The following is a 26,280-nucleotide window of genomic DNA, read 5'->3' as shown; positions in this document are numbered from 1 at the left end:
TAACACTGACATGCAGGACCGGGGTAGTTTGATAAAAAAGGATTCCATATTTTACCAAAACCCATATTCATGGGTAGAGTGGACCGCTGCCAGTGTCTCTCTTTCCCAAACAAAAGGAAATGATATTAATTTGATTGACCGTTCTCAAATGCAAAATGATACCGAGAATGAAATCGGTCGCTCGCTTTTTCCATTCATTCACGGCTTACGAATTGTAATAAATTTCGATTGATTACATCAGTCAGATGCTGTAAAAATCTCTTTGGGTTGCGTTCGGATCGATACCTAGTATTTCGGGGTAAGGGTAGTAGTTATTGCTTATTGAATTAGCTGAAGTTTATTGAATCTTTATTGCCGAGTACAGCTGCCTTTGGGTAGATCTTCTTAATCTATTACAATTGTAAATGAATGGGAAAAGCGAGCGACCGATTTCATTCTCGGTATCATTTTGCATTTGAGAACGGTCAATCAAATTAATATCATTTCCTTTTGTTTGGGAAAGAGAGACACTGGCAGCGGTCCACTCTACCCATGAATATGGGTTTTGGTAAAATATCATCTCTTTTTGATTATAATGTCAGGGTACTTTATAAAGTCGAAATATAAACTGATATCTTCATTAATTAATAAGGAGGAAGTTTCAACGATTTCGAAATTTTCCTTTAAAAACATTTCCTTGTGTTTAGGTAAGCATATCGGTCGATCACTGACTGAATATGCCACCTAATACTCATTCAAGTTGGCATTAAATTCATATATAATGACATTAAACTGTCGTGGCAAAGCAGAATTTGTTGGAAATCACGAATGAGCAAAATTCTCACCTTTCGCACGTGCAAACTTTGAGCGGACGTTGCGTGCGCATCCAATATTGAATCGCCGTAAATTTTTTCATGTAATTGTTTTATATATAGCTTGATAAGCATGCAAAGTTTCAAAGTATTTCAAGAAGAACTGTAATCACAACGGCACTCTAAAGTTGACAGAAAATGACGAAAACAGCAATTTTCAGTGATTTTAGCAATTTTTAATCAATTTGGGCGTGTCCCCACGTGTGCAACTTTTCGATTTTCAACTTCAAAACTAGCCTAATGCACAATTTATACCTATAGGATGCAGAACTGAGCTCCTCAACTCAAGGCATGGCCCAACACCAGAGAATACTAAATCGCAAAATTGACGTTTTTATAAAATAATTCTTCAAAAAAGCACAAACTTCAATGACGAATATCTTTATGAAGGAGCAAGCTAGAAAAACTTTCCGGTAGATTTTCAGAATGCTTGAACAATTATCTAAGGTGAAAATCTCCTCAGATTTTGAATAAAATTACTCCTTAATGGTTTAAAATTAATTTTAAAAGTTATTACTTTGTCAAAAATCAAGTTTTTAAAACGGTTAACTTGATGACGTCATCAAGGGGTGTTTATGACGTCAAATAATTTTTTATACAATGTAAACTAAAGTGTAAACAATTATTTGCAAGACCTGTGGTCGGAAATGGCTTTATCTTTTATACTTTTGAATCTATGGACAATTAAATACAGGCTACAATTGACTGGCAAAGCGTCTATCCCTGAATATGTATGTATATATATATATACAATGAAAACAACGATTCTACAAACTCAGAGTTTCATGCAAATGCAATCGTCAGTGTTAGAATAACTTACTAAATTAATAAATCCATGTTTTCCTTACAAGCTCCTTCATAAAATTAACTTAACTAAACTAAATCAAAAACAAAATCAAACGAAACGAAACGAAAATGAAATACAAGAACAAAAACTAAAATTAAAATAAAATATTCCTAAAAGCATTTCTTCAGCATAAACTTGTTGGTGTGCCTACATTTACTTATGAGTTCCCTCCTCCTATTTAATAGATTGCCATCTTTATTTAAAATAATATAAAGTTTTTCAGTAAGGCAGAGATGACAATCTTTCGTACCCCCCTTGTACGGATGAGCATGTTTGATTATTTTCCAAGATATTTTATATGGTGTTTGTTTATCTTTCAACTCCCATATTTTCTTAGATAGCTCCGTCTGATTTCGTAGCTTCTCGAGTTTGAAAGAGCTTGTGTGTGAACTGAAACGGGTCTTAAAAGTGTTTTCAGTAAGCCCAATATATTTGTGCTCTTTCTTTTCCTTTTCCACTGCAATAGTTGCTTCATATATCACTGCTGCTTCCAGGCATTGTCCGTTCAGTGGGCACATTTCCGGCTTTCTGCAATTGCACGTTTTCGATTTAATTGTAGGTTCTTTCTGAGCTTGGTGTCTGGTGCTCGCTAAGATGGATCCTACGTTGGGTAGGCAACTGTATGATAGCTTAATTGTGTTTCTGTTGAACATTTTGTGAAATTGGTGTCCTCTGGGGAAGTGCTTGTCTAGTGATCGGAGGAAGCTTTTGCCTATGTTTGTTGTTACATTTGAGCTGTATGGGGGGTTGAACCATATGATCTTCCTGGATCTCTTCCTGTTGGCTCGTGGCAAGGCGGTGCTAGTATCTGTAAACTCTAGTTGGTGGTCGTGGCCGCTTTCTTTAAGTGCTGTTCCGTAAATCCCTTTCGCTTTGTCAAACTCTTCTTTATTGCAGGAGATGTCCGATAGACGCCGGTTTATCATTTTGGGGAGCTGGTTTATGATTGTTGGTGGGTGGTTTGACTGCTTGTTGATATATAGCGGTGTGTCATTTGGCTTTCGGAAGGGGAAGTATTTCCCACTGTCAAGGTTAAGTGTCACGTCTAGGAAGTCGACTTCAACGAGATTGGTTTCTATTGTGATCTTTAGTCCTTCCTCCTTGAATATAGCCGTGATCTTTTTCCGGATTCGGTCTAGTTTCGGTCCGTTAGCTTGTGGAATGATTGCTAGGCCGTCGTCTCTGTAGAGACCGATTTGGTTGGCTGGAATATACTGCTGGAGTTGGTTGAGCATGTATAGGCCGACAAGTTCACATGTTTCGGCGCCATCGTACGATCCCATGGTGACATCAAAATTGCGGTTCTTCTTTTCCCAAACATCGCCGTTATGGAAGAGAAGCGCATTCTTGGCGTGTTTTATAATTTCAATTTCCCTGGGGCTGAGTTCGATGGTCTGCATGGCGAACTGTATGGCTTTATCGAGCAGGTCTTCCGTTATTGAGGGGTAGAACTCAACTACGTCAAACTTCACGAACTTGGTCTTTGTTTCCTTGTTCATCCCGTGGAACCAGTTCAGGACCTCCTTGGTATTTTTCCAGAGGTTGAGGTTTGTGTTGGTGGCCTCCAGCAGTCTGGTGATGGTTTGTTCCAATATCTGCTTGCTGATCTTGCCTAGTTCGTTCTTTGCGGGGTTGATGAGTCGGCATTGCGGTGTGTTCTTGAAGTTGTCCTTGTGGTCTTTAAGGGTTATGAAGCATTGCTCCTCCGTGAAACGCTGTACTCGGTCTTCTAATTCCAATGATCGGGCAAGTTTGGCTGAAATTTTTTCGATTTCGTCTTTCTTCCCTGGATTAGCCTTCTTATACGTTTTTGTCACATTTTCGGTTAGGAGTTTATCGTAACGTTCTGTCGACACGAGGTACATATTGGTGGTCTTGTCCGCTGGTACTATGACCTTGCCTGAGTTGCGGAGTTTTTCAAGGTCTTCATCGAGTTTCTGCTGAAAATTGTTTTTCGATTTCGAGAACTCGATGGAGCTTATCAACTCATACATGTCATCCTCAAAAGCATTCAGGTGTTCGCTTTGCGGCGGGGTTTTTGATGTTTTGAACCCATACGTTTCCTTCAAGTTTATCTCTTGCTCTTTATTTTCGGCGAATAGGGCCTTCCAGCGCATTCTTTTGAGGAAGTTTTCTGTTTTGGAGATCAAGGACATGATGTATTTGCTGTTAGGATGAATGGGGATGTTTTTTAGGGAATATCCCAGGTTGCAGGATTCCATGGATTATAGTTCTAGTAAGCAGGTGCTGCTTGGTGGTTTCTGGTGTTGTCCGAGAGTGCTCAACCTTAGCTGGCTAAGGGAGCAAGATATGATGTTTCTTTTGGAGAAATCCAGTTTCAAGAGTGCTCTACCCGGGAGGGGAGCATTGTACAATGAAAACAACGATTCTACAAACTCAGAGTTTCATGCAAATGCAATCGTCAGTGTTAGAATAACTTACTAAATTAATAAATCCATGTTTTCCTTACATGCTCCTTCATAAAATTAACTTAACTAAACTAAATCAAAAACAAAATCAAACGAAACGAAACGAAAATGAAATACAAGAACAAAAACTAAAATTAAAATAAAATATTCCTAAAAGCATTTCTTCAGCATAAACTTGTTGGTGTGCCTACATTTACTTATGAGTTCCCTCCTCCTATTTAATAGATTGCCATCTTTATTTAAAATAATATAAAGTTTTTCAGTAAGGCAGAGATGACAATCTTTCGTACCCCCCTTGTACGGATGAGCATGTTTGATTATTTTCCAAGATATTTTATATGGTGTTTGTTTATCAGTTACAATCTTTTATTCTCAGTTACAATCTTTTATTCTCAGTTACAATCTTTTATTCTAGCTTTTGCAACATTTTAATTGCTCTCTTATCGGTAGTGTTATCTCAACTTGCTGTTACACCGACACGTCGTGCTGTACGCCTTGGCTTTTGTAAAATGGATTTTTCCGTCGAACATCTGAACAGATTTGAAAAGGAGCTATCGTCAGCGATGAATGAGATTTTGAAAATGTCAAAAGCACAAAGCGTTACAGAACTGAATCATGCGAGATTAATGGCTGTAAATAAAGATCCCTTGGCTACTGCAGTTGAAAATCTTTCTAAGCTAATGACTAGTAATCTTGAACTTTGTAAATGTGCAGCCAGTACGATAGACAAACTGAAATCAGATCAGCTGAACTATCAGAAAGACCAGATTAAACAGCAACAGGAGCAACTCGACTCTTTTAAAACAACTGTTCATACCGAGATGAAGACAGCGTGGAGCGATATCGTGAAGAAGAACTGCGAGACAACTACAAGTACTCCGTCGATCAACAGTATAAAAACAGCTGTGAAAACCGTAGTTGAAGACGACATCCGTAGTAAGAATTTCATTATCTACGGTGTACCGGAGAATTATTCCCCTGATCCACACTTAGTGGCAGAAGAAGTGATCGAATTGATTTGGGAATCCTCAGGGTGTGATCCTAAAGTTGTGGCAGCAAATTCTATCGGGACTAAAACAACTTCAGGCAGTGGTAAACCGAGACCAATAAAAGTGACATTGGCTTGCGCGGAATCAGTAAAAATGGTTCTTGCTCGAGCAAGAAATCTGAAGAAATCTAAATGTACAGCGTACCACACATGGTACATCACACCTGACAGAAGCAAGGAGGAGAGAGCAGCTCATCAGAAACTTGTTGTCAAAGTAAAGGAAATGATCACTGATGAGCCAACAAAGTATCATTATATTAGAGACGGCAAGATTTTCAGTGTAGATAAGGTTAAGTTGTAACATTCGGTGTTTTGGATATCTACATAATTACTTTGATTTAAATGTGTGAATGGCTCTTATTTATGGCTGTTGCGTGTATTTGTTGATTACGGCTAATAACGAGGAACTTTTAATTGTGAGTTAAAAAACTGCAACCGTGATTGTAACTCAGGTATGTGATGACTTGTGGAGCACACATCGCTGAATAGCAATCGCGAAGCAGGTCTCACCAAGGCTAGGTATATTTAGGGTTTTTTATTTTTCTGAGGACACTTTGCCAGTAGTTTAACTTTTTGTGTTGTGTGCTACGGTACAGTGTTTCAATTTTTTGATTATAGTGGTATGTTCTATCTTTCTATTTATCACAATGCTGGCAAGCATTACCGTCGCCCTTATATTCACAACACTATTTACCCCCTATACGATTATATCCCCTTTATTGTTTTCCAGGCATTAAGACTCATCGAAAGTAGTTCAGCAGGTACATTTAAGTTCAAAACATTCTAATTCAATGTTGAAGATGACAGGAATAAGAAATAGTTGTATGGAGGTTTTTAAGAAATTTGCGCAAAATACGCGCCAGCATGTTATACGAAATTAGGTAAAAAACCCAAAATCGCCATATTCAGGTGCCTTAAAAACCATGTTAAAATTGAGTTAGAGATCTGAAACTTTGCAGGGCGTCTAGACCTTGTCCAAATCGACTGTAAAAAAAATGTCATGTTTCAGGAGTATCGGGAAGTGGGTTTTCTGGAACCCCTGTTTTACAACAGATTGTCGTGAAGATATATATGTATGTATAGACGCTTTTTGCAGTCAATTGTAGCCTACATTTAAGTGTCCGTAGATTCAAAAGTATAAACGATACAGTCATTTCGAACCACAGGTTTTAAAGATAATTGTTTAAGCTTTGGTTTACATTGTATTGAAAAATAATTTAACGTCATCATCATCACTTGATGACGTCATCAAGTTAAGTGTTTTTAAAACTTGACTTTTGACAAAGTAACAACTTTTTAAATCGATTTTACACTATTAAGGAGTAATTTTATTCAAAATCTGAGGACATTTTCATCTTAGATAATTGTTCAAGCATTCCGAAAATCTACCGGAATAGTTTCCTACCTTGCTCCTTCATAAAGATATTTGCTATTGAAGTTAGTGCTTTTTTGAAGAATAATTTTATAAAAACACAAAAGTTGTGAATTAGTATTCTCTGGTGTTGGGCCATCCCTTGGGTTGTGGAGCTCAATTTTGCTTCTTAAAGGTGTAAATTGTGTTATAGGCTAGTTTTAAAGTTAAAAATCGAAAAGTTGCACACGTGGGGACACGCCCAAATTCATTTAAAATCGCTAAAATCGCTAAAAATTTTGATTTTCACGATTTTTATCAACTTTGGAGTCCCGCTGTGATCCAAGTTCTTTTTGAAATCTTCTGAAACTTTGCATGCTTATCAAACTATATATTAAATACCACTATGCAAAAATTTACGGTGATTCAATATTGTATGCGCACGCGACGTCCGCTCAAAGTTTGCACGTGCGAAAGGTGAGAAATTTGCTCATTCGTGATTTCGAATATATTCTGCTTTCCACGATATTTAAATGGCATTATATATGAATTTAATGCCAACTTGAATGAGTAAAAAGTGCCATATTCAGTCGGTTATCGACAGAAATACCTAACTAAACACAAGGAAACGTTTTCAAAGGCAGAATTTCGAAATCGTCGAAATTACCTCCTTGTTAATGAAGTTTCGACTAGCTGTGTAAATTATCCTGACATTATAATCAAAAAGAGATGATATTTGACCAAAACCCATAATCATGGGTAGAGTGTACCGCTGCCAGTGTCTCTCTTTTCCAAACAAAAGGAAATGATATTAATTTGAGGAACAGTCCGCTAATGCAAATTGATACCGAGAATGAAATCGGTCGCTCGCTTTTTCCATTCGATCACGGCTTACGAATTGTAATAAAGCTTATTGATTTGAAAAAGCGAGCGACCGATTTCATTCTCGGTATCAATTTGCATTAGCGGACTGTTCCTCAAATTAATATCATTTCCTTTTGTTTGGAAAAGAGAGACACTGGCAGCGGTACACTCTACCCATGATTATGGGTTTTGGTCAAATTTATCTAATTCTAATGTAATATTTCAATATTATAGTAAACATTAACCAGTGTACCAAAAGCTGGTCCCCAAACAAACAAACAAACAAACATCTTTCAACTCCCATATTTTCTTAGATAGCTCCGTCTGATTTCGTAGCTTCTCGAGTTTGAAAGAGCTTGTGTGTGAACTGAAACGGGTCTTAAAAGTGTTTTCAGTAAGCCCAATATATTTGTGCTCTTTCTTTTCCTTTTCCACTGCAATAGTTGCTTCATATATCACTGCTGCTTCCAGGCATTGTCCGTTCAGTGGGCACATTTCCGGCTTTCTGCAATTGCACGTTTTCGATTTAATTGTAGGTTCTTTCTGAGCTTGGTGTCTGGTGCTCGCTAAAATGGATCCTACGTTGGGTAGGCAACTGTATGATAGCTTAATTGTGTTTCTGTTGAACATTTTGTGAAATTGGTGTCCTCTGGGGAAGTGCTTGTCTAGTGATCGGAGGAAGCTTTTGCCTATGTTTGTTGTTACATTTGAGCTGTATGGGGGGTTGAACCATATGATCTTCCTGGATCTCTTCCTGTTGGCTCGTGGCAAGGCGGTGCTAGTATCTGTAAACTCTAGTTGGTGGTCGTGGCCGCTTTCTTTAAGTGCTGTTCCGTAAATCCCTTTCGCTTTGTCAAACTCTTCTTTATTGCAGGAGATGTCCGATAGACGCCGGTTTATCATTTTGGGGAGCTGGTTTATGATTGTTGGTGGGTGGTTTGACTGCTTGTTGATATATAGCGGTGTGTCATTTGGCTTTCGGAAGGGGAAGTATTTCCCACTGTCAAGGTTAAGTGTCACGTCTAGGAAGTCGACTTCAACGAGATTGGTTTCTATTGTGATCTTTAGTCCTTCCTCCTTGAATATAGCCGTGATCTTTTTCCGGATTCGGTCTAGTTTCGGTCCGTTAGCTTGTGGAATGATTGCTAGGCCGTCGTCTCTGTAGAGACCGATTTGGTTGGCTGGAATATACTGCTGGAGTTGGTTGAGCATGTATAGGCCGACAAGTTCACATGTTTCGGCGCCATCGTACGATCCCATGGTGACATCAAAATTGCGGTTCTTCTTTTCCCAAACATCGCCGTTATGGAAGAGAAGCGCATTCTTGGCGTGTTTTATAATTTCAGTTTCCCTGGGGCTGAGTTCGATGGTCTGCATGGCGAACTGTATGGCTTTATCGAGCAGGTCTTCCGTTATTGAGGGGTAGAACTCAACTACGTCAAACTTCACGAACTTGGTCTTTGTTTCATTGTTCGTGATATATATATATATATATCACGACAATCTGTCGTAAAACAGGGGTTCTAGAAAACCCATTTCCCGATACTCCTGAAACCTGAAACTTTTTTTGCAGTCGATTTGATCAACGTCTAGACGCCCTGAAAAATTTCAGATCTCTAACTCAATTTTAACATGGTTTTTAAGGCACCTGAATATGGCGATTTTGGGTTTTTTACCGAATTTCGTATAACAGTGCTGGCGAGTATTTTATGCAAATTTCTTAAAAATCTCAACATAACTATTTTTTATTCCTGTCATCTTTGACATCAAATTAGAATGTTTTGAACTAAAAATAATTCTGCTTAACGACTTCCGATGAGTCTTAATGCCTGGAAAACTCCTGCCGGAGGCGGCGGCCTTCGGCCGCCGCCCCCGGCCGGAGTGCACGCTTCGCGTGCACAAAAGAGGCTTGTAACGTGTACCAAAGGGGGTATAATAGTAAAGGGGGTATAATAGTAAAGGGGGTATAATAGTAAATGGGGAACATAGTATACCCACAATAAATGCAACGGTCGTGCTTGCCAGCACTGTGAAAGCTAGAAATCACTGATGCTTTAAGCATGGGCTATTTCATACACGAAAACCCATTTGATGAAGATGATATGTGATATTAGAAACTGATCATGTACACATATTTTAACATTTTTACTGCTTAATGACTGCTTTTCTTACTTACTGTATAAAAAATGGATTTAAAAATCATTTGCTTAAAATTAAATTTAAAAAAGTCAAAAAAATTCGGATTTTTGATTGTTGATGGTTTTGAATGCCTTCAATGTCCAAGCGTTCGTATTAATGTCCGTTCATAATTATGTCCGTCCAAATAAGGTCCGATAAGGTACATTTCCAATTTCATCGGCTGTATCTGATCTTAGGTCAAGATAACTATTTCTTGATGTGATCAAAACTTACTTTCAAAGAACACTCCCTGTGACGGGCTGTGACCACTGGCATCCTAATTTTTAATATGGAATTAGATCTATTTTAATCAAAAATAGGAAAATAATATTTGCCGCCGTAGAGTCCTGTTTTCCACATCCCCACGCCGTTGAGTCCTGGTTTGTACGGCGCCGCCGTAGAGTCTCACGTCGTAGAGTCCGAACCCCTATAAGGTGTGTAAACCGGTTTGTGGCACAATCAACTTAATCTCTGTCCATCTGAGGTGACTGACAGACAGTCCAAAGCCTCAGTCCTAACGAGAAGGGGGGGGGGGCCAATGGCATAAAATGGCATAAAATGGCATAAAATGGAGACTTTTTCTATGGAGAAAATGGAAAAACCCATGAGTAATTCTCCATTTTCTCCATTTTATGCTATGAATTTTGTCTTCGAAATTTCATCTTTAACACCATTTAACACCTAAATTGGACATCCTAACATGTTTATTTACACTTACTAGGGGCGTAACAAGCTTATGAAAGCTCATAGTAGGCTACTAGATGCTTATACTAGGTTAGTAGAGGCACACTTCAGGCAAACTCATAATTACCTAGTGTAAAGTTATTTCTACAGGCTACAGTAGGAGTGAGTAATAGGGGAGAGTAATATGCACTGAGAAGTGAGACCTACTTCCTCGAAAGTCGAAACAAGCTTGCACTGCTAAGGGGAGGCCTGCCTTCCGAGATCGCATTACCAGGGGGAAGCCTCGAGTCCAAATTTGTGTATCGAGGGGTAGGTGCAGACTTCGATAAACCGAAAAACCAAAAAAATATTTTCGGCTAATAATGAATAGGGTAGCATAAAACGTGGAGAAAAGTGGTTTTTAGAAAAACTTTGAAAAATTTTGACTTAGAAAATTTTCGGCCCGAGTCATTCTCGATACGTACCTCTCGTATCGAGAGCTCCCGATTCCGAGCTCGTGTTGCAAAGGGGAGGCCTGCCTTCCGAGATCGCATCACCAGGGGGAAGCCTCGAGTCCCCCTCGAGTCCAAAATTGTGTACCGAGGGGTAATTTTCTAAGTCAACATTTTTCAACGTTTTTCTGAAAAACACTTTTCTCCACGTTTCATGCTACCTTGTTCATTATAAGCCGAAAATATTTTTTCGGTCAAAATTTTTTCTGAAAACCGCTTTTCTCCACGTTTCATGCTACCCTGTCCATTATTTGCCGAAAATATTTTTTCGGTTTTTCGAAGTCCACACCTTCCCCTCGATACACAATTTTGGACTCGAGGTAATGCGATCTCGGAAGGCAGGCCTCCCCTTTACAACACGAGCTCGGAATCGGGAGCTCTCGATACGAGAGGTACGTATCGAAAATGACTCGGACCGAACATTTTCTAAGTCAACATTTTTCAAAGTTTTTCTGAAAACCACTTTTCTCCATGTTTCATGATACCCTGTTCATTATTGGCCGAAAATATCTTTTTTTAAAAATAATTTTTCTCGAAATTCTAAATTTTTCAATGGCATAAAATGGCATAAAATGGCATAAAATGGAGACTATTTCTATGGAGAAAATGGAAAAACCTATGAGTAATTCTCCATTTTCTCCATTTATGCCATTGGCCCCCCCCCCCCCCCCCCCCCCCCCCGAGAAGGTTTACCTACTCTCTTATATGGCCATGTCACGTGATCAAGACAGTTTTCCGCGAATAACTCGTCAGCGAAGCTGCTTTTAAACTCTGTGCCACATGTCATGTGTGTTCAATTGCCGAAGGCCATGGACAAAAATCTAGACATTCCTGTGTAGAGCGGTTAAGCACGCCTGGATCCATTCTCGGTCGGTACCCCCATGCACCGGACAGTGGACACTGTCCCCGATTTAGACAATAGAGCACACATACGGGATTAGAAACTTACGTGCATTATGCAAATTAGAACGTACGTGCATTTTGGCAGACAAACACATAATTACCTACGGATCACTCATCAGACTTGATGCCAAAGTGTCGTAACAAATCTACGTGCCATGACTCCTAACGTAACTATCGCTCTTTAACACAATCACAGACCCAGTTTAAAATAGCAGGCGGTAGAATGAGTATTCCACTTTACCTCTTCTTGGTACCTCTGCGTCCCCGCTAGGATTTTGGAGCATCGCGTGTGTTCTTAGGAGGCCCTATCAAGGTGTATAGTGTATACTGATATGTATATGTTACGGAATGTTCGGTTTCTTAATTCCACGATATGATAGTGAGGTTGTACGTGCGCCATGCGGTTCGACTTGCCCAGACATGCCCTACAAGATAAGACCTTGATCAGCCATGATAAAGCCGATGAACTCCTATTTGATTTGCAACTCTGGCAGACGGCCAATTAGTAGTATGGTTTAGAAATAAGTATGAACCCCAAATACTACAAAAATTTCAAAAAGAAGTTGCGTGCTCAGAAAATTTTACGTGCGCGCGTAAAATTTTCTGAGAATGACGAAAAAGAGCAGTTTGCAAAACAACTACTCATTTGGCGCCGCGCCTTCCAGAAGGCAGCTATTGGATTCTCCCTAATAATGCCCATATTCTGGGACACGGCTCATTTTATATGGACATTTCGACATATGACACAAGTTTTAAATGAAAACAATAAATTATCTAAGAATAAGTTAAAAACAGATAAATTGAATCCTAGTCTTCAGCATCGTCATCATCTTGATTGATCTGGAAGTATCTCAGTTCATATGTTGATGGACTTGAGGCAACGACCCTGAGCCAATCTCGGAGGTTCTGTTTTTTCAGGTACTTCTTGGTCAAGTATTTGAGGTATCGCTTGCTGAAGGGGATGTCTGACAGAATGTTGACCTTGAAGCCCTCTTTCTGGATGATTACATTGGTTCCCAGGTTGCCTGTTTTCCCTGCCACTTTGATCTTTTCGTTGAGATACGTAGCGAAGTCTGATGGGTCGAGGATCTTGTCTTCGGCCGGGTGCGTGCAGTCCAACACGAACTTTTTCTGCACCTTCTTCGCTTTTTTAGATTTACCTGGCATCCTATAATAATTATCAAACGGTTAGTAACTAAACTACTGTAAAAATATAATGAAAATTGATATCATGCAGTGATAGCGCTCATCATGCAAAAATGTATAATAGAAGGATTCACCAAAATAAAGTTGACTCAATTTGTGGAATTTTTGGAATTTTACATAAATCTATATAAATACAAATACTTTTAAACATACAACCAGCGCCATCAATACAATCAAGTTGAATAATGGTCTCCGAAATGAGACCTCTTCGAGACACTGCACTATCAAATATATTTATCAGTTATCAATAACGTAACTGGAATTAACAATAATAATTAACAATAATAATTTTATATTATTGTATTGATGTATTATTTACAAACACGATCAAAAAGTCAGGGAAGAAAATTTCTGGAGACAGCAAAACTTAGCAACTTTTTAATGTAATTACATGTTAGAAAATAACAGTTTATCTACTATCACACCCGAAACTGAGACAAAGTGCGAAAGATTAAAGATAATAAAAACCGTTCCTAAAACTTGACGCGGCAGCCCCATGTCACGTGACAGAGAAAGAGTGAGCGCAGTCACGTGAGATCCCAGTCCTAGTCACGTGACATAAGGTAAGGCGCAGTCACGAGGGGTATGGTCCTATCATGTGACCAGCACATGATGAAACAGAGACTCATGCAATAAGGAGCAGACTTTGTGGAACAGTTGCAACTTAAACTGGAAGGAGTAAAGAAACCACGCGGCAATGCAGAAAGTGAAACAATTATCGAATTATACAAAGACCTTAATTATAGAAAAACTGTCAGACGTGCGCACTCGGCACTAAGCACCAAGAAACCACGTGACCTGCCCCCACACACGTGACCAGCGGGGACCAATAAGGAGCAGATCGCTGGTGCTGCCTACTCCGAATATTATATCCCGCTCGCTACTCAGTTACAAGCCTTGATGATCTAATATAATTGCGGACACCGGGGGTGAAAAACGATTAATACAGTGCCGGGTAAGCTACAAGAATCAATAGTTCCCACAGTCAGACAACGAACGTGTAAGCTACAAAATGCACAATGGAGATTTATCCGCAATCCGGCCGTCTGAATTCAACTACATTTCGTGTCCTGGAACTTGAAACATAGGTAATATTGTGGTTTCTTCACATCTTGTTCAAATAAGCTACCCCCATTTGACAATAGTAGCTTCGCCAAAAGAATCGTTACATTTTGCCGTCTCTAAAAGGAATATGTAACTGCACCAGGGATTTAATCTCTCTCAGCGAGAATGTTGAGCTGCTCATCAGTTTCAGCTTCTGTTAGTTTCCTGAAAACACAGCTGTAGTTATGATTTGTAGGTGAAGTGACAACATATAACAGTTTTCTTGTTTTATTCATTAGAAAAAAAATAAATGGGAAAAATCCAGAATATTAGCTGGTGCCTGGTATCCTACGTAACTATCTTGCCAACTAAACAAGATAATATATGGTGCATTTTGTTTTTAACAAGATTCTACACTCTGAGAAATAATCTGATTATCCCGCCTGATTCTAACCTGAACACGGGGTTACGGTCACTGACAACAGCGATCTCGATCTCTGATGGTTTGAAGTCGGCTGCTAGGACACTGCTCAGTGCTGCTATTGCAGTTTGTATCACTTCTGTCTCATTCATCATGCCTGGTTGTCAGGGAGTTAGTTTAACAAAGTGTTTCACATAATATACATTACACATGTTTCTTATGTATTGTTCATAAGATTGGTCAAATTATTACTTCGCATGCATCATTGAAGAACACATTTTCAGAGAGTATCATTCCGGAACTGTAGAAAAACTACTTACAATTTGGATTTTGAACTCAGACAGTATTCCCCAGAATAATAATTCTCTATACTTAATACTACTTTGAACGAAACACTATTGGATCATAAACCAAGGAGGAAATACTATGTTTGAAACAGACTTACTGTTTTTCTTGATTTTCTTCTCCAAATAGTTGTTGCTCTCAGTCTGCTTAGTTCCAGCACTGCAGGCTCTGAAACCACAGAAGAAGCCAGCAGGATCTACCCTGTAGAGCTGGGCTCCCTTTTCCTCGTCCCACCCAATCATTATCAGGCAGCAACCGAGAGGGCGCATGTGAGCAATCTGTGTGTAGGATTGCCCGATGTCAGCGAGACGCTTGGAGATCATGTCAGGAGGCATCTCGTATCCGTAGTGGTACTTGTAGTCAGCCGCCTCGTATCTAGCTCTAGATACCTGAGGTGTTATGTTGGTAATGTATCGGTACAGTTGCTTCATTTGTACTGGGAAAGTCAAACAGCTACGGGTGGGGCTAGGTGACAAGTTTTTGCTGATTTTTGAAGACCACACTGAATTTGATTACATTTAACAGCTAGTAAATTTTTTGACCGTTTAAAAAACGCCCCATTTTCAATGGATTGACCATTTGGACATAATTGATTTGAATCTGCGTCAATCTTTATTAATTGTATACTACTATACATTCAAAACATTTCTTCTTCCCTGATCGCTTTGCTCGAATTATTTTTCTCGGTGCAAAGTTTTCAGTTTGTTCACAAAAGTAATTTAAAACGTTATTTAGAACAAGATCTAGCCACTTACTGAAGTCCACGAGGGGGGGGGGGGGGGGGAGGGGGGTTCACTACATTTTTTTACACAATTTTACACTTTTAGTTACACTGAATAAAGTTATCTTCTAAAAATCTTCTTTTTTCCTATTATTTTTCAATCAGTCTTCACATGTAGTACATTTCCAAAGGTAAGACATACCTTTGGTGAGAAGAAAAATTTCACTTTTTTACACTTTTAATGCTTTTTTAGACCGCCCTCCCCCAAGTCCACGAATTACAACTTAGCATTTTACAACTTCTACTATCCAATTCTAACTAATCAATCAACAATAGATGTGGGGAGGTGAGGCATATTGTATGTCACGTGACAGCAATAAACCAAAACAGCATCAACTATCAGATAATCAAACCCTAGAATCACTGTCACTTGTCAAAAAATATGCCTCACCAATCTCAACATCTATTGACTGATATATAAGTAACGAGGTAAGTTGTATACATGTATGCCAAAATCTCAAAATTGTTGGAATTACAAATAAGGTGGTGAGTACAGAATATTAACTGTACTTGGTGAGAGTAAGTAGTGGAGATATTTTTGGCAAGTGTCCAAAACATACGGAATTTCACACTATGCTATTACTAAGGTAGCTGAAATTGAGGTCCGAAATCATCGAAAGATGCATAATTGAGAAGAAGACAACCTTAAGGCACAACCTATTTGAACTGGCATGGAGGCTCGCTTGTGATCACGCATTATCGGACTTACAAGATAGGTCATCGTTTGAACGGCGTGCCTTCAAACTCTCTATCAATAGCCACCTCAGATAAATAATAAAAGAGCTGACCCTCGAAGAGAGGGAAGGACAGCTCCGCAACGCAGACTGGAACTGCATTGAAAGTGTGCCACATATTTATTATCACTTTGAAAATATTTCATTGTTTTTCGAAACTGTCATAATATTCATTTTTTGTTATTCCGCAATCAAACTTCAAAGAATGTTTTTGGGAATCATTCAAAGGTGGTAAGTTTGAAGATAGAATCAATTGTAAATACCTTAGTCGGTAATTTTATGAGGGGGGAAATTATGGGTGTTAAAAACATGGACTGTTATAAATATGGTTCAGACAAATTTCAGACATTTCCTCTCCATCAAGCTTGAAACTGGGTGAAGGGGGTTCGTAGTCCCCCAGGCCAACATAGCGAACCTATGTTTCGTTTGTTAATTTTCTAAGGAATTCTATAAGCTTTTGGACAGACAGGAATTCAATTTTTGCCGAAGAAAGCCTAGAATAGAAGCAATTTGGCAAAAGAGGTCATTTTTAAACACAGTTTCGAGAACGATTCAAGTAATGAGACCCACACATCGGTGATCTCAAATTCATTCAAAGTCTTTAGCATGGATTGCACTTTTTCACTGTGAAATAATTTAAAAAGTTGCGGCATGAAATAATTTGCAAAAACACCAGGCGGTGTCTCCAGAGTCCCCCTCCCCTGTGATTTGTTCATCTTACCTGCATGTCACTATCAGCAATCATGCCAGTCATAACACAACCGGAATGTTTAGTAACTCTGTAGATATGTGAGACTGTCTCCTCATCAACCAGCTTGTCTGGGATCTTTCGTTGGGTGATAACACATGCACTGTCCTTACCCCTTACCCCAATAGATGTCAATCCACTCTGATTGATCGCTTTAAATGCATACTCTGAAATGGTATTCATTAAAAATCAACTGGGAAAATGAAAGTGAACTTTCAAATCAAATATTTTAAACTAATTACAACACTACAAATCTATTACATTTATTGAGGACCCCCAGTGGGAACTAATGCCTCGGTAAATGTAACGACCATTACAGGTTGTATGTCAATGTAAATGGTTGTTGCACGATAAAGTTATCTTAAAGACATCCTAAGGACTATCAGACATCGGTTTTTAAAGCAGTTTACTCCCATCTATCACCTAAAGATTATCAGACATCACTTATCCTTATCCTCCGGAGTGCTACAAAGGTACTGTAATCATTAACTAAATTTCGAACAGTAGCATCTTTTTGTGATAAACTATGTCTAGAATACCAGTTGGCTCAAGACATTACAATCTGAGATATCGAGGGAATTCTGTTAAATTCCCCAGCAACGGCTCTTGTCCTACTGATAAATGTTCAAATTGTTTAACTCTATTAAGAGAGAATGATAGTCTTCGTCGGCAAATTTCTTTTCTCTATAAACAATTATCAGAAAGTGACAGTGCACTCAAAGTTCCCCTCAGCGATGGTTCACTTATCCCTGTGTCGCCCCAGGTACCTGATCACTGTGAACAGTCTATCAATGTTCCCCTCAGTAATAGGTCATCCTTGCATCTTGTTTCTGAGTTAACCCAAGAGCTATCCAAATTAGCAGAAGACAGTGAACATTCAGCAGAAATTATCAATTTGGAAAATCCCAAACACTCTGTAAATGGTGACAATGATGTGAGCAACTCTATCAATCCATACCAAGATTTGAGTCGAGGAGTTTTTCAGTTTGTTGACACTGCCAAGTTAGATATAGAAACCCACTATACTCATAAGTTTGAGAATAGGGCAGTTGCATATTACGGGGACTTTCCCTACGCTTACAATGGAGGCTTTCATAACACAAGGCCAGTAGCAGAAAATCCATACCTAAAGTCTATTCTAGAACGCTTACGCTCACAGTTCCCAAAATTGAAATTCAATAGTGCTATGATTACCAAGTATAGAAATGGTCAGCAAGGAATTCCCTTTCACTTGGATGACGAGAGGTCAATTTCACCAGGCTCCATGATCTCCACCATCTCTTTAGGGGCTACTAGAGTCCTAAGCTTCAGATCCAAACTTAGAGCTCATATTGCTGACCTCACCCTCTCCCATGGTGACATAATGAATATGACCAGACAATCCCAGACCAGCTTTGAACACAGCCTCATCCAGGACAAGTCTGAAACCATGAGAATAAGCATTACTCTGCGCCTAATTGATGGCAGCGCAACCTTATCTACTCTGTCTGATGTTTCCAGTCAAGTTAAGAACACTGAACCCTCGGCCCCTAAGACTAGATCAATAGAACATTCTGGTAAATCTTTGTGTGTCTACATTAGCTCTAGTATGTTCTCCAAATTAGAGGGAGAAAAGCTATCGTCCAAACATCATGAGGCACATGTATTCAGCTACCCTGGTGCCACAGCCAATGCAATCAATGAACGGTTTCAATCAGATGTAAGAAAAGACACTCTTAATACCAATAATGTGAAAAGCATTGTACTTATGTGTGGTACAAATGACGTGGACTCTATCCTGAACAGCCCTCGCAACATGAGGACTAAACTTCTGTGCCCTGATAGTTTTTCTGGTGATGCTAGAGCTCTTGACTTTACAAACAATTGTATTGAAAAACTTGTACTTTTCCTTCACAAGTGGGCACCTGGAGCTGATATTAAAATTGTTAACTTATTACCTCGGGAGAGTTTCTCCAGAAACAAGGTTATAACTGATATCAATGAGTGTATATCAAATCTGCAAAGAAAATACACCTATGTAAAACTGCTCTCAACCGAGACAAATCGTTTCTTGTTTAGTGATAAGAAAGGCTTTAGAAAATCGTCATTTTTTAGTAGTTATGGAGAGGATAATGTCCATCTCAATGATTATGGCATAGTTAAATTAGCAAGGCACTTGAAGTATCATGCACACCATTAGAATACTGCTGAATACTGACATAACACTCCTACCATCAGTTTTATTTTTACAGTACGACATCCAGACAAATACAACCTGCTTTTATTCTGTTTTTTAGTTTAAACACAACTTTACAACTTTTATTCATTCCATTGTGAATTAATAAGATTCACAAGATGACAAATTTTAATAATGCAGCTGATAGGTTTCACAACCTCTGCATTGGTCATTGTAACATTCAAGGAGGGCTTCTCAATTTAGCTAAAAGTAATGAACTTTCCCAACTTATTAGAGATCATAAATTAGACATACTTTCCCTAAATGAGATGAATCTTAATGATACTATTGACACAGACACCATAAATATTCCTTCCTCCTTCAACCTTATGCGATGCGACAGGCCAAACAGTTCTAGGGGTGGTTGTGGCTTAATGATAAACAAAAAACTAGCTTACACAGAATTAGTTATGGATAGTAAGCTTGATAACATTGAAGCATTATGGGTGAAGCTTAAGAATAGCAAGATCAATGTTTGCTGCTTCTATCGCTCTGGAAATTATTGCAGTGTTGATAACTTTATTGAATACATTCATTTTTGCATGAAAAAATTGAATGGGAAAAAGGTTATCTGGATTGGGGATATAAACATTGACCAGAATAATATCTCATCCACCCAGTACAAAAAATTAGATATGACCTTGAGATGTTACAATCTAGTTCAAACCATTCAAGGGATAACTAGAGTTGCTAAACGTGGAGACAATGTTACCCAGACTACTATTGATGTAATATTCACTAACTGTTATGCAGATTTTGTCCAATCTTCTGTTCTTGATGAACGTATTGGAGATCATCAAGCTATTATGTGTGAGATAGATTGTAAAGTACCTATAGCTCCTAAATTTGAGAAGGTTGAAATTAGAAATCATTGTAAACGTAATGTTAAACAATTCTTAGACTATCTAGACACCTGTTCTGATTACAGTCCACTATTGGAAAGTACAGATGTTGAAGCTATCACAGCTGGCCTTTGTCATCATATTGAACAGGCATATGCAACCTTCTTCCCTTGCAAGACCATAGAAAGGCATGAAAAGTTCATACATAAACCTTCTACTGAACTTTTATATGCCATTAATCATACACATTTTCTTCTAAAGAAATTCCGTAAAAAGAAGGATAAGAGAGACAATGGAAATTGCAATAAATGTGGTACATGTAGCAAATGTATAAAGTGTAATGAGGCCTGGGATTGCTACAAGATTCAGAGAAATATTAGAAATAAATTAGCTAAAACCTGCAAAAAGGCTAATGTAATCGATGATCTACAAGTTAAAAGTGCCAAGAATGATCTTAAAGGGATATGGAAAACTATCAAACTGGCATCAAATATGACCCCTGGTACAACTAATTGTCAAACTATCAATGAGAATGATCCTGAGCTATTTAACTTTCATTTTGCAAATGTTGGATCAAGATTACAAAATCAGGCCCCCAATATTGAAAGAGTTAGTTTTACTGATTTTTTACCTCCTAGAACTTCTAATATCTCATTTGATAGATTCCAAGAAATAAATGAAACTGATATCCTAATGTATGTCGAAACGCTCAAGAATGACAAGGCCTCATATGACAATGTGCCTCTATTTTTACTTAAGCAAGCTGTACCACACATAGTTGAGCCACTGACCCACATTGTCAATCTGAGCCTTAATACAGGTGTTGTACCAACCCTTTGTAAAAAAGCTAGAGTAACTCCCATCCATAAGGCAGGAATGAAAGATGATCCTAATAATTACAGGCCAATATCCATCCTTCCACTTGTAGGAAAACTTATAGAATACTTTGTCGGCAAGCAACTCACTGATTACATGGAAGAGAACAAACTTTTCATCCGGCATCAATATGGCTTTCGGAAAAATCACTCCACAACTTATCTGATGTACGATCTGATGGACGAAATATATATGAGTAAATCTAAGTCTTATAAACCAGGAATCATCTTTCTTGATCTTAAGAAGGCCTTTGACACAGTGAATCATGAAATATTGCTTCAAAAATTGGCATATTATGGAATTGGTGGCATTGCTTTAACCTGGTTTAAGAACTTCTTATCTTGTAGATATCAATGCACTAGGATCAATGGCAATCTAAGCTCATTTTTAGAAGTTCTGAGTGGTGTACCACAAGGAAGCATCATTGGGCCTATATTATTTAGTATCTTCATAAATGACATCATTTATGCCTGTAACCTATCTAAGCCCTTTCTATTTGCAGATGATGGTGCACTATTCTTTGATCAAACCTGCAGAAGCACATTTATAAACATGAAAATAGAACTTATGACAATCTTTAAATGGCTCAGTGTTAATAAATTATCACTCAATGAAAAGAAGACTGAATTCCTATTGTTTGATTCTGTTGACCAACATGATGAAATAACCATTGATTGTAATGAGGTAACTTTCACAATCAAGGAGTGCAAAGAGACAAAATATCTTGGCCTCATTCTAGATAGTAAATTAAACTTCAAAAGCCATGTAGATTATATTATTAGGAAGGTCATGAAGAGAATTGGTGCCATGTATAGAAGTAAAGCACTGCTACCCATTAAATATAGGAAAATGTTTGCCAATGCACTCATGTTGCCACAATTCGATTATTTAGACACGATCTATTGTAGAGCTGGCAAGACAAAACTCGCTGAACTTGACACTCTGTACAAAAAGGTAGCCAAAATAGCTCTCAACGTTCCAAAAACAGAGAGCAGCCTTAATGTTTATAGAGACATGAAATGGTTACCACTCCATCTTAGACGACAACTCCATCTGTCAAATTATATGTTTAGAATCATCCATGACAATTGTCCTACAAACTTTATGAACAAATTTAGTTACATATCAGGAGGTAGTAGGAGCGGCGAAAGCTGCAACCTTTATGTCAATAGATCAACATCACATAAAAACTTTGAATACTTGGGGGCAAAATGTTGGAATAATGTTCCAACAGATCTACGAAATCTGCCCGATGTTAAAAGCTTTAGTGATTCGTATAAGAAACAGCTACTATCATCTATAACAACAGACCCTAATTATACCGTCGACAATTCATATGACAAATTTTACACTGCAATCATAGTCGCCGATAACTAAGTAACTTCTAATTCTTTTAAATCTGAGGCATATATAATTGATGTATCGAAAAGATATTCCCTTTTTTACCACCTTACCATTCTGATTGATTTTGCACATGACTGACATGTTTTAACTGGAGAAGGGGTTTTATAAACCACTTTTAATTTATTGACCTATTATACTTAGTGGTAGTTTTATAGACCACATTTAATTTATTAACTTATCATACTTAGTATTTTTTTTGGTGACTGTATCACCCAGTTTTAACATTTGATAATTGTACAGTTTATTGACGACACATTGACTGAATGTTATTTTATATTCTAATTTATATTCTAGATATTTTATTTATTTTACAACAGACGACAACTTCCTGTTTTTTCTTCTATATTAGTTACTCATATCTCTTGTACAGACTTTTTTACAAGGACATTGACAAATGATACTCACATTAGGCATTCATTATTGCATCTAAATTATTTCACTTGCATTAGGCTTAGAAATTTATTCTCTGGTCAACAGATTTCAAATGTTTAATTAATTTGTAGTATGACAGTAAGGTATATAAGAAGTTATTTAATTTTGCTTGGGCTATTATATTGACTAGGTATTGAGGTTTAATGATGATATGGAATTTGAATTCTATATAAATTTACACTATGTGGTTGGGGCATTTTGCATAGTAAATATGGTTACTACTCATATATATCATATTATTTGATTGGTATTCGATTTCTGATTATTTCTCTAGGAATATGATTATTATATCTCAATTTGGCTTTAGGTAGGGTGCCCCGCTAAAAGAACTGGATTCTTCCAGGAAGCATCCCGTGCACAGAGCTTGGTCTACATATATATTAAATTATTAACCATTCATTCTGTATGTGCACGAAAATTTATTTCAATCAAATATAAGCATTGTTTATTTCTTATATCAGAAAATAAAACGGTGCCAGACATCTACGTTGTTGGAGATTGTAACTATCCAGATATATATATATAGATAGACTGGGAACATTGAAATTTAAGCAGTGAAGCCAGGTGGTTCGCTCCAAGCTAGAGTACTGCTGCCCAGTTTTGAACACTGTGATAGAGATACAAAAACTAGAGAATGTGCAGAGATTTTTTACTAGAAAGATATCTGGCTGTCTATAACAGCTTTAGAGTTAGAGCAGCTCAGCTTTTTTAACATGCTCCCATCAGAGCTCCGGAGTATCACAGTGCTAGACAGTTTCATTATGGAACAGTATCGTACCCAGACACACCACCTGTTCCGGGTTACACTCCAACAAACGATAACTCAATGCTGAGCTGGAGGAGGACGCACTTGATGCAGTTGTCCTGAATACGCCCTGCCAAACTCACCAAAACGTACCTATGACTTAAACTATATTAAATTCAACTCACCGACTTGATATAATCTCCCTTCAGGAGAAAAGATGGTGATACTCCGATCAAAACCAGCGCTGGATCCACCACGAGACATTCTAACAATTGAGTAATGTTACATTTTGAAACAGTCACAAAAAATATGAGAAATAATAATTAGAAAGATGGTCCTTTTTCGAAGCTGTTACAGGAAGTAAATTGGATGATCCTTACTCCATATCTCAAACAAAAACCGGCAAAAACCGAGAATAATATTAAAAAGGTGATTATTATAAAAGAAGTTAAATTTAATTTGTTTAACTTTAAGCAACCAAAGAGCATTACAGCTCAATAATTTTAAGAAACAATACATTTTGTGAGAGATAACTCTCGAGGATAACTTGCTGGAAGGTGGATGTTTTATTGAAGTAACATCAACGAAGCTGTACTGTTAGTACAGCTGTGTCAGTTTCGCTGTTACCTTTTCAGTACAACAGTTACCTAATATCTCTTTCGAATCAATTACGAAGGATGTGAAATTTTCACAGTTCTGATAATGTAGAAATTAGGAATCAAATCAAATCAAAACATAATGGTACATAAGATCATCACAAATATTCATAAAAATATCTTAACAATTTAAATTATACCCAAACGACCTAGTACTTCTTCTTTGCCACATAGGGATGAAACCACAGAAAATAATTGTCTACTTTTATTCTCCAAATATTTATCTCCTTCAATTCTACTTATCACCTCATCAGACACTTTCCAGTGATGATGTTCACAATTAATTCCTTTTTTAATAGTCCTTTTTAAAATATTCTGGATTCATCTTAAATTAATTACACTGTAAGAATTCTTAACATCCACTGGTAGGGCATTCCAATAAGGTATAAACTCTGTCAAATAGAAAAGCTTTACGAAGATTTCTTAATTTAGAGCTTTTAATATTGCACTTTATCTTTGAACCTATATTCATACCCGATCTAGTAATATTGAAAATATCTGAACCATATTCTACTAAACCACTGACTATTTTAGAATTAAGTAGAATTAAGTTCAGAATTAATATACCACATCTGACCTTATTTGACCGGACATTAAATGAACGGACATAATTATGAATGGACATATTTGACCACCTCGGTTCTGCATTTCAGTGTAAACTTTTACAAGATGTGGAGGTAAATAATAACTCCGAAGAAGTGAACGAGGATGGGAAGCCGAATATCAAGAAAGTGATCATGCCATGTGATTTGTTTCACTCACTTGATCCAATGATACAGTTTACTAGTTTAGTCCGAATCTGATGATGGGAATTACGATTGACTGAAATTATAAAGTTGTCATATCCTAAATATAGTTTACTAGTTTAGTCCGAATCTGATGATGGGAATTACGATTGACTGAAATTATATGAGTTCGCAATGTGGGAAAAAATCTCAACGGACTTTAACTTGGACGGACCTTGAACGGACAGACTTTATTTGAACAGACATTAAGGTGAACTTTAAGACCTCCAGCGTTCAATTAATGCCCTATCAAATAAGGTCCGATAAGGTATGCACTATCTTTTAAACGAATCTTTACTCATAAAAAGCGCTACTGATGTATTTTCTGACGTGAAAAGCACAATAAGGTGAGTAGCTTTTGTCAAGGTGCCTAAACAGTGATCGTAAACGATTCCCCGTTCAATTTTTGGATGTAGAACATCAACTTAGTGCAAAAGAATAAAGTAAGTCGTAGACATATTTGATACATATCAAATTGTATGTGCTTTCGCCTTTCGGTAAAAATATCAAATATAACCTGCGCTTTTTTACATTTGAACGCATGCATAATTTTTCACAGTCTGTCTTGAACATGAAATGAAAATTTGAATAAACCTGAATTCAAATTATTTTAGGGACCAAGCCACATATCTTCTCAGTGTTGGCAACGAGGTCTCTAGTCTGGTAGATCTGGGAACTCCACACTTGGCGATCCTAAACTGCTCCAGAGATCCAAAATTCATCCAAATGTGCAGTGAATGCGTAAATCATGATGACCTCAAGCTAAGAAGGAAGATTTGTATTTCTAGAGGGCCCACCCACGCCTAGCTGGGGAGTCTAGTAATTATATAAGATGGCCAGTGCTCTATCCATTGATATGCAAGCGGCCTTACCCAGGCCTGTTATAAATGGGGAGTTCCTCTTAGGACGACCAGTGCTAGACACTGTTTACTACTGACTGAATGGGACCTACTTAACTCTTTGGATTGGTAGAACCTGTCTGGTAACGTGACCATTGGCATGGAGCTAGTTTTAGATCAACTCACATGATATTATTGCCGACTTAGGCTGCTTGGATGAATCACATCTTAGCCATTGTTTGGTGTGTTAGAGTCTACACAGTGTCGCCACTTGCCAATGCCAGTTGATACGAGAAGACACTGATGTAAGTGGGAAGTTATGTCTAAGAAACAGCGTGTGGTTCGGGTGCCGGTTGAACGCATGTAAAAGGGAGGGTATATCCTTATTTCGCTGCTAGTGATGCAGTCCTTGGCCCGGTAGCTAAGGCTTCCCCGTTTCTCGCTCATTTGTGCTCCGATGGGCTTGTGACCTCTGCGGGGGTCAAGTGCAGGATGAGGGACATGGCCGACCAGGAGAAGGTTGTTTTTGGGAGATAGAGTAGGGTTGGTTTGGTGTTGTGC

At 38.0% G+C, this 26,280-nt stretch overlaps 3 protein-coding genes across 3 annotated transcripts in view; 1 reads left to right on the top strand and 2 right to left on the bottom strand.

Moving 5' to 3' along the window:
• Positions 1–12,453: 12,453 nt before the first annotated feature.
• LOC134818709 (large ribosomal subunit protein eL22-like) lies at positions 12,454–12,813 on the bottom strand. The gene has a single exon (XM_063828351.1). It carries the CDS (start codon positions 12,811–12,813, stop codon positions 12,454–12,456), a length of 360 nt encoding a protein of 119 aa, XP_063684421.1.
• A 132-nt stretch (positions 12,814–12,945) lies between these two features.
• On the bottom strand, positions 12,946–25,485 carry LOC134818824 (proteasome subunit alpha type-6-like). Its single transcript, XM_063828490.1, has 6 exons — positions 25,482–25,485; positions 23,625–23,706; positions 16,899–17,092; positions 14,763–15,051; positions 14,351–14,474; positions 12,946–14,121 (listed from the first exon to the last, which is right to left on the bottom strand). The coding sequence occupies exons 2-6, from the start codon at positions 23,701–23,703 to the stop codon at positions 14,064–14,066; spliced, it is 744 nt and encodes a 247-aa protein (XP_063684560.1). The 5' UTR covers positions 23,704–23,706; positions 25,482–25,485; the 3' UTR covers positions 12,946–14,063.
• Positions 17,175–26,280, top strand: part of LOC134818822 (mini-chromosome maintenance complex-binding protein-like) — a 31,545-nt gene continuing 22,439 nt past the window's right edge. The window contains exon 1 of the mRNA XM_063828487.1: positions 17,175–17,198. The gene's annotated coding sequence lies outside the window, so the exon portion shown is untranslated. The remainder of the gene's footprint in view (positions 17,199–26,280) is intronic.

Source organism: Bolinopsis microptera, chromosome 7 (assembly GCF_026151205.1).
Source record: "Bolinopsis microptera isolate Bmic1 chromosome 7, MBARI_Bmic_1.0, whole genome shotgun sequence".
NCBI lineage: Eukaryota > Metazoa > Ctenophora > Tentaculata > Lobata > Bolinopsidae > Bolinopsis > Bolinopsis microptera.
Note: the sequence above shows the minus strand (reverse complement) of the source record. Positions and strands in the feature narration are given on the sequence as shown.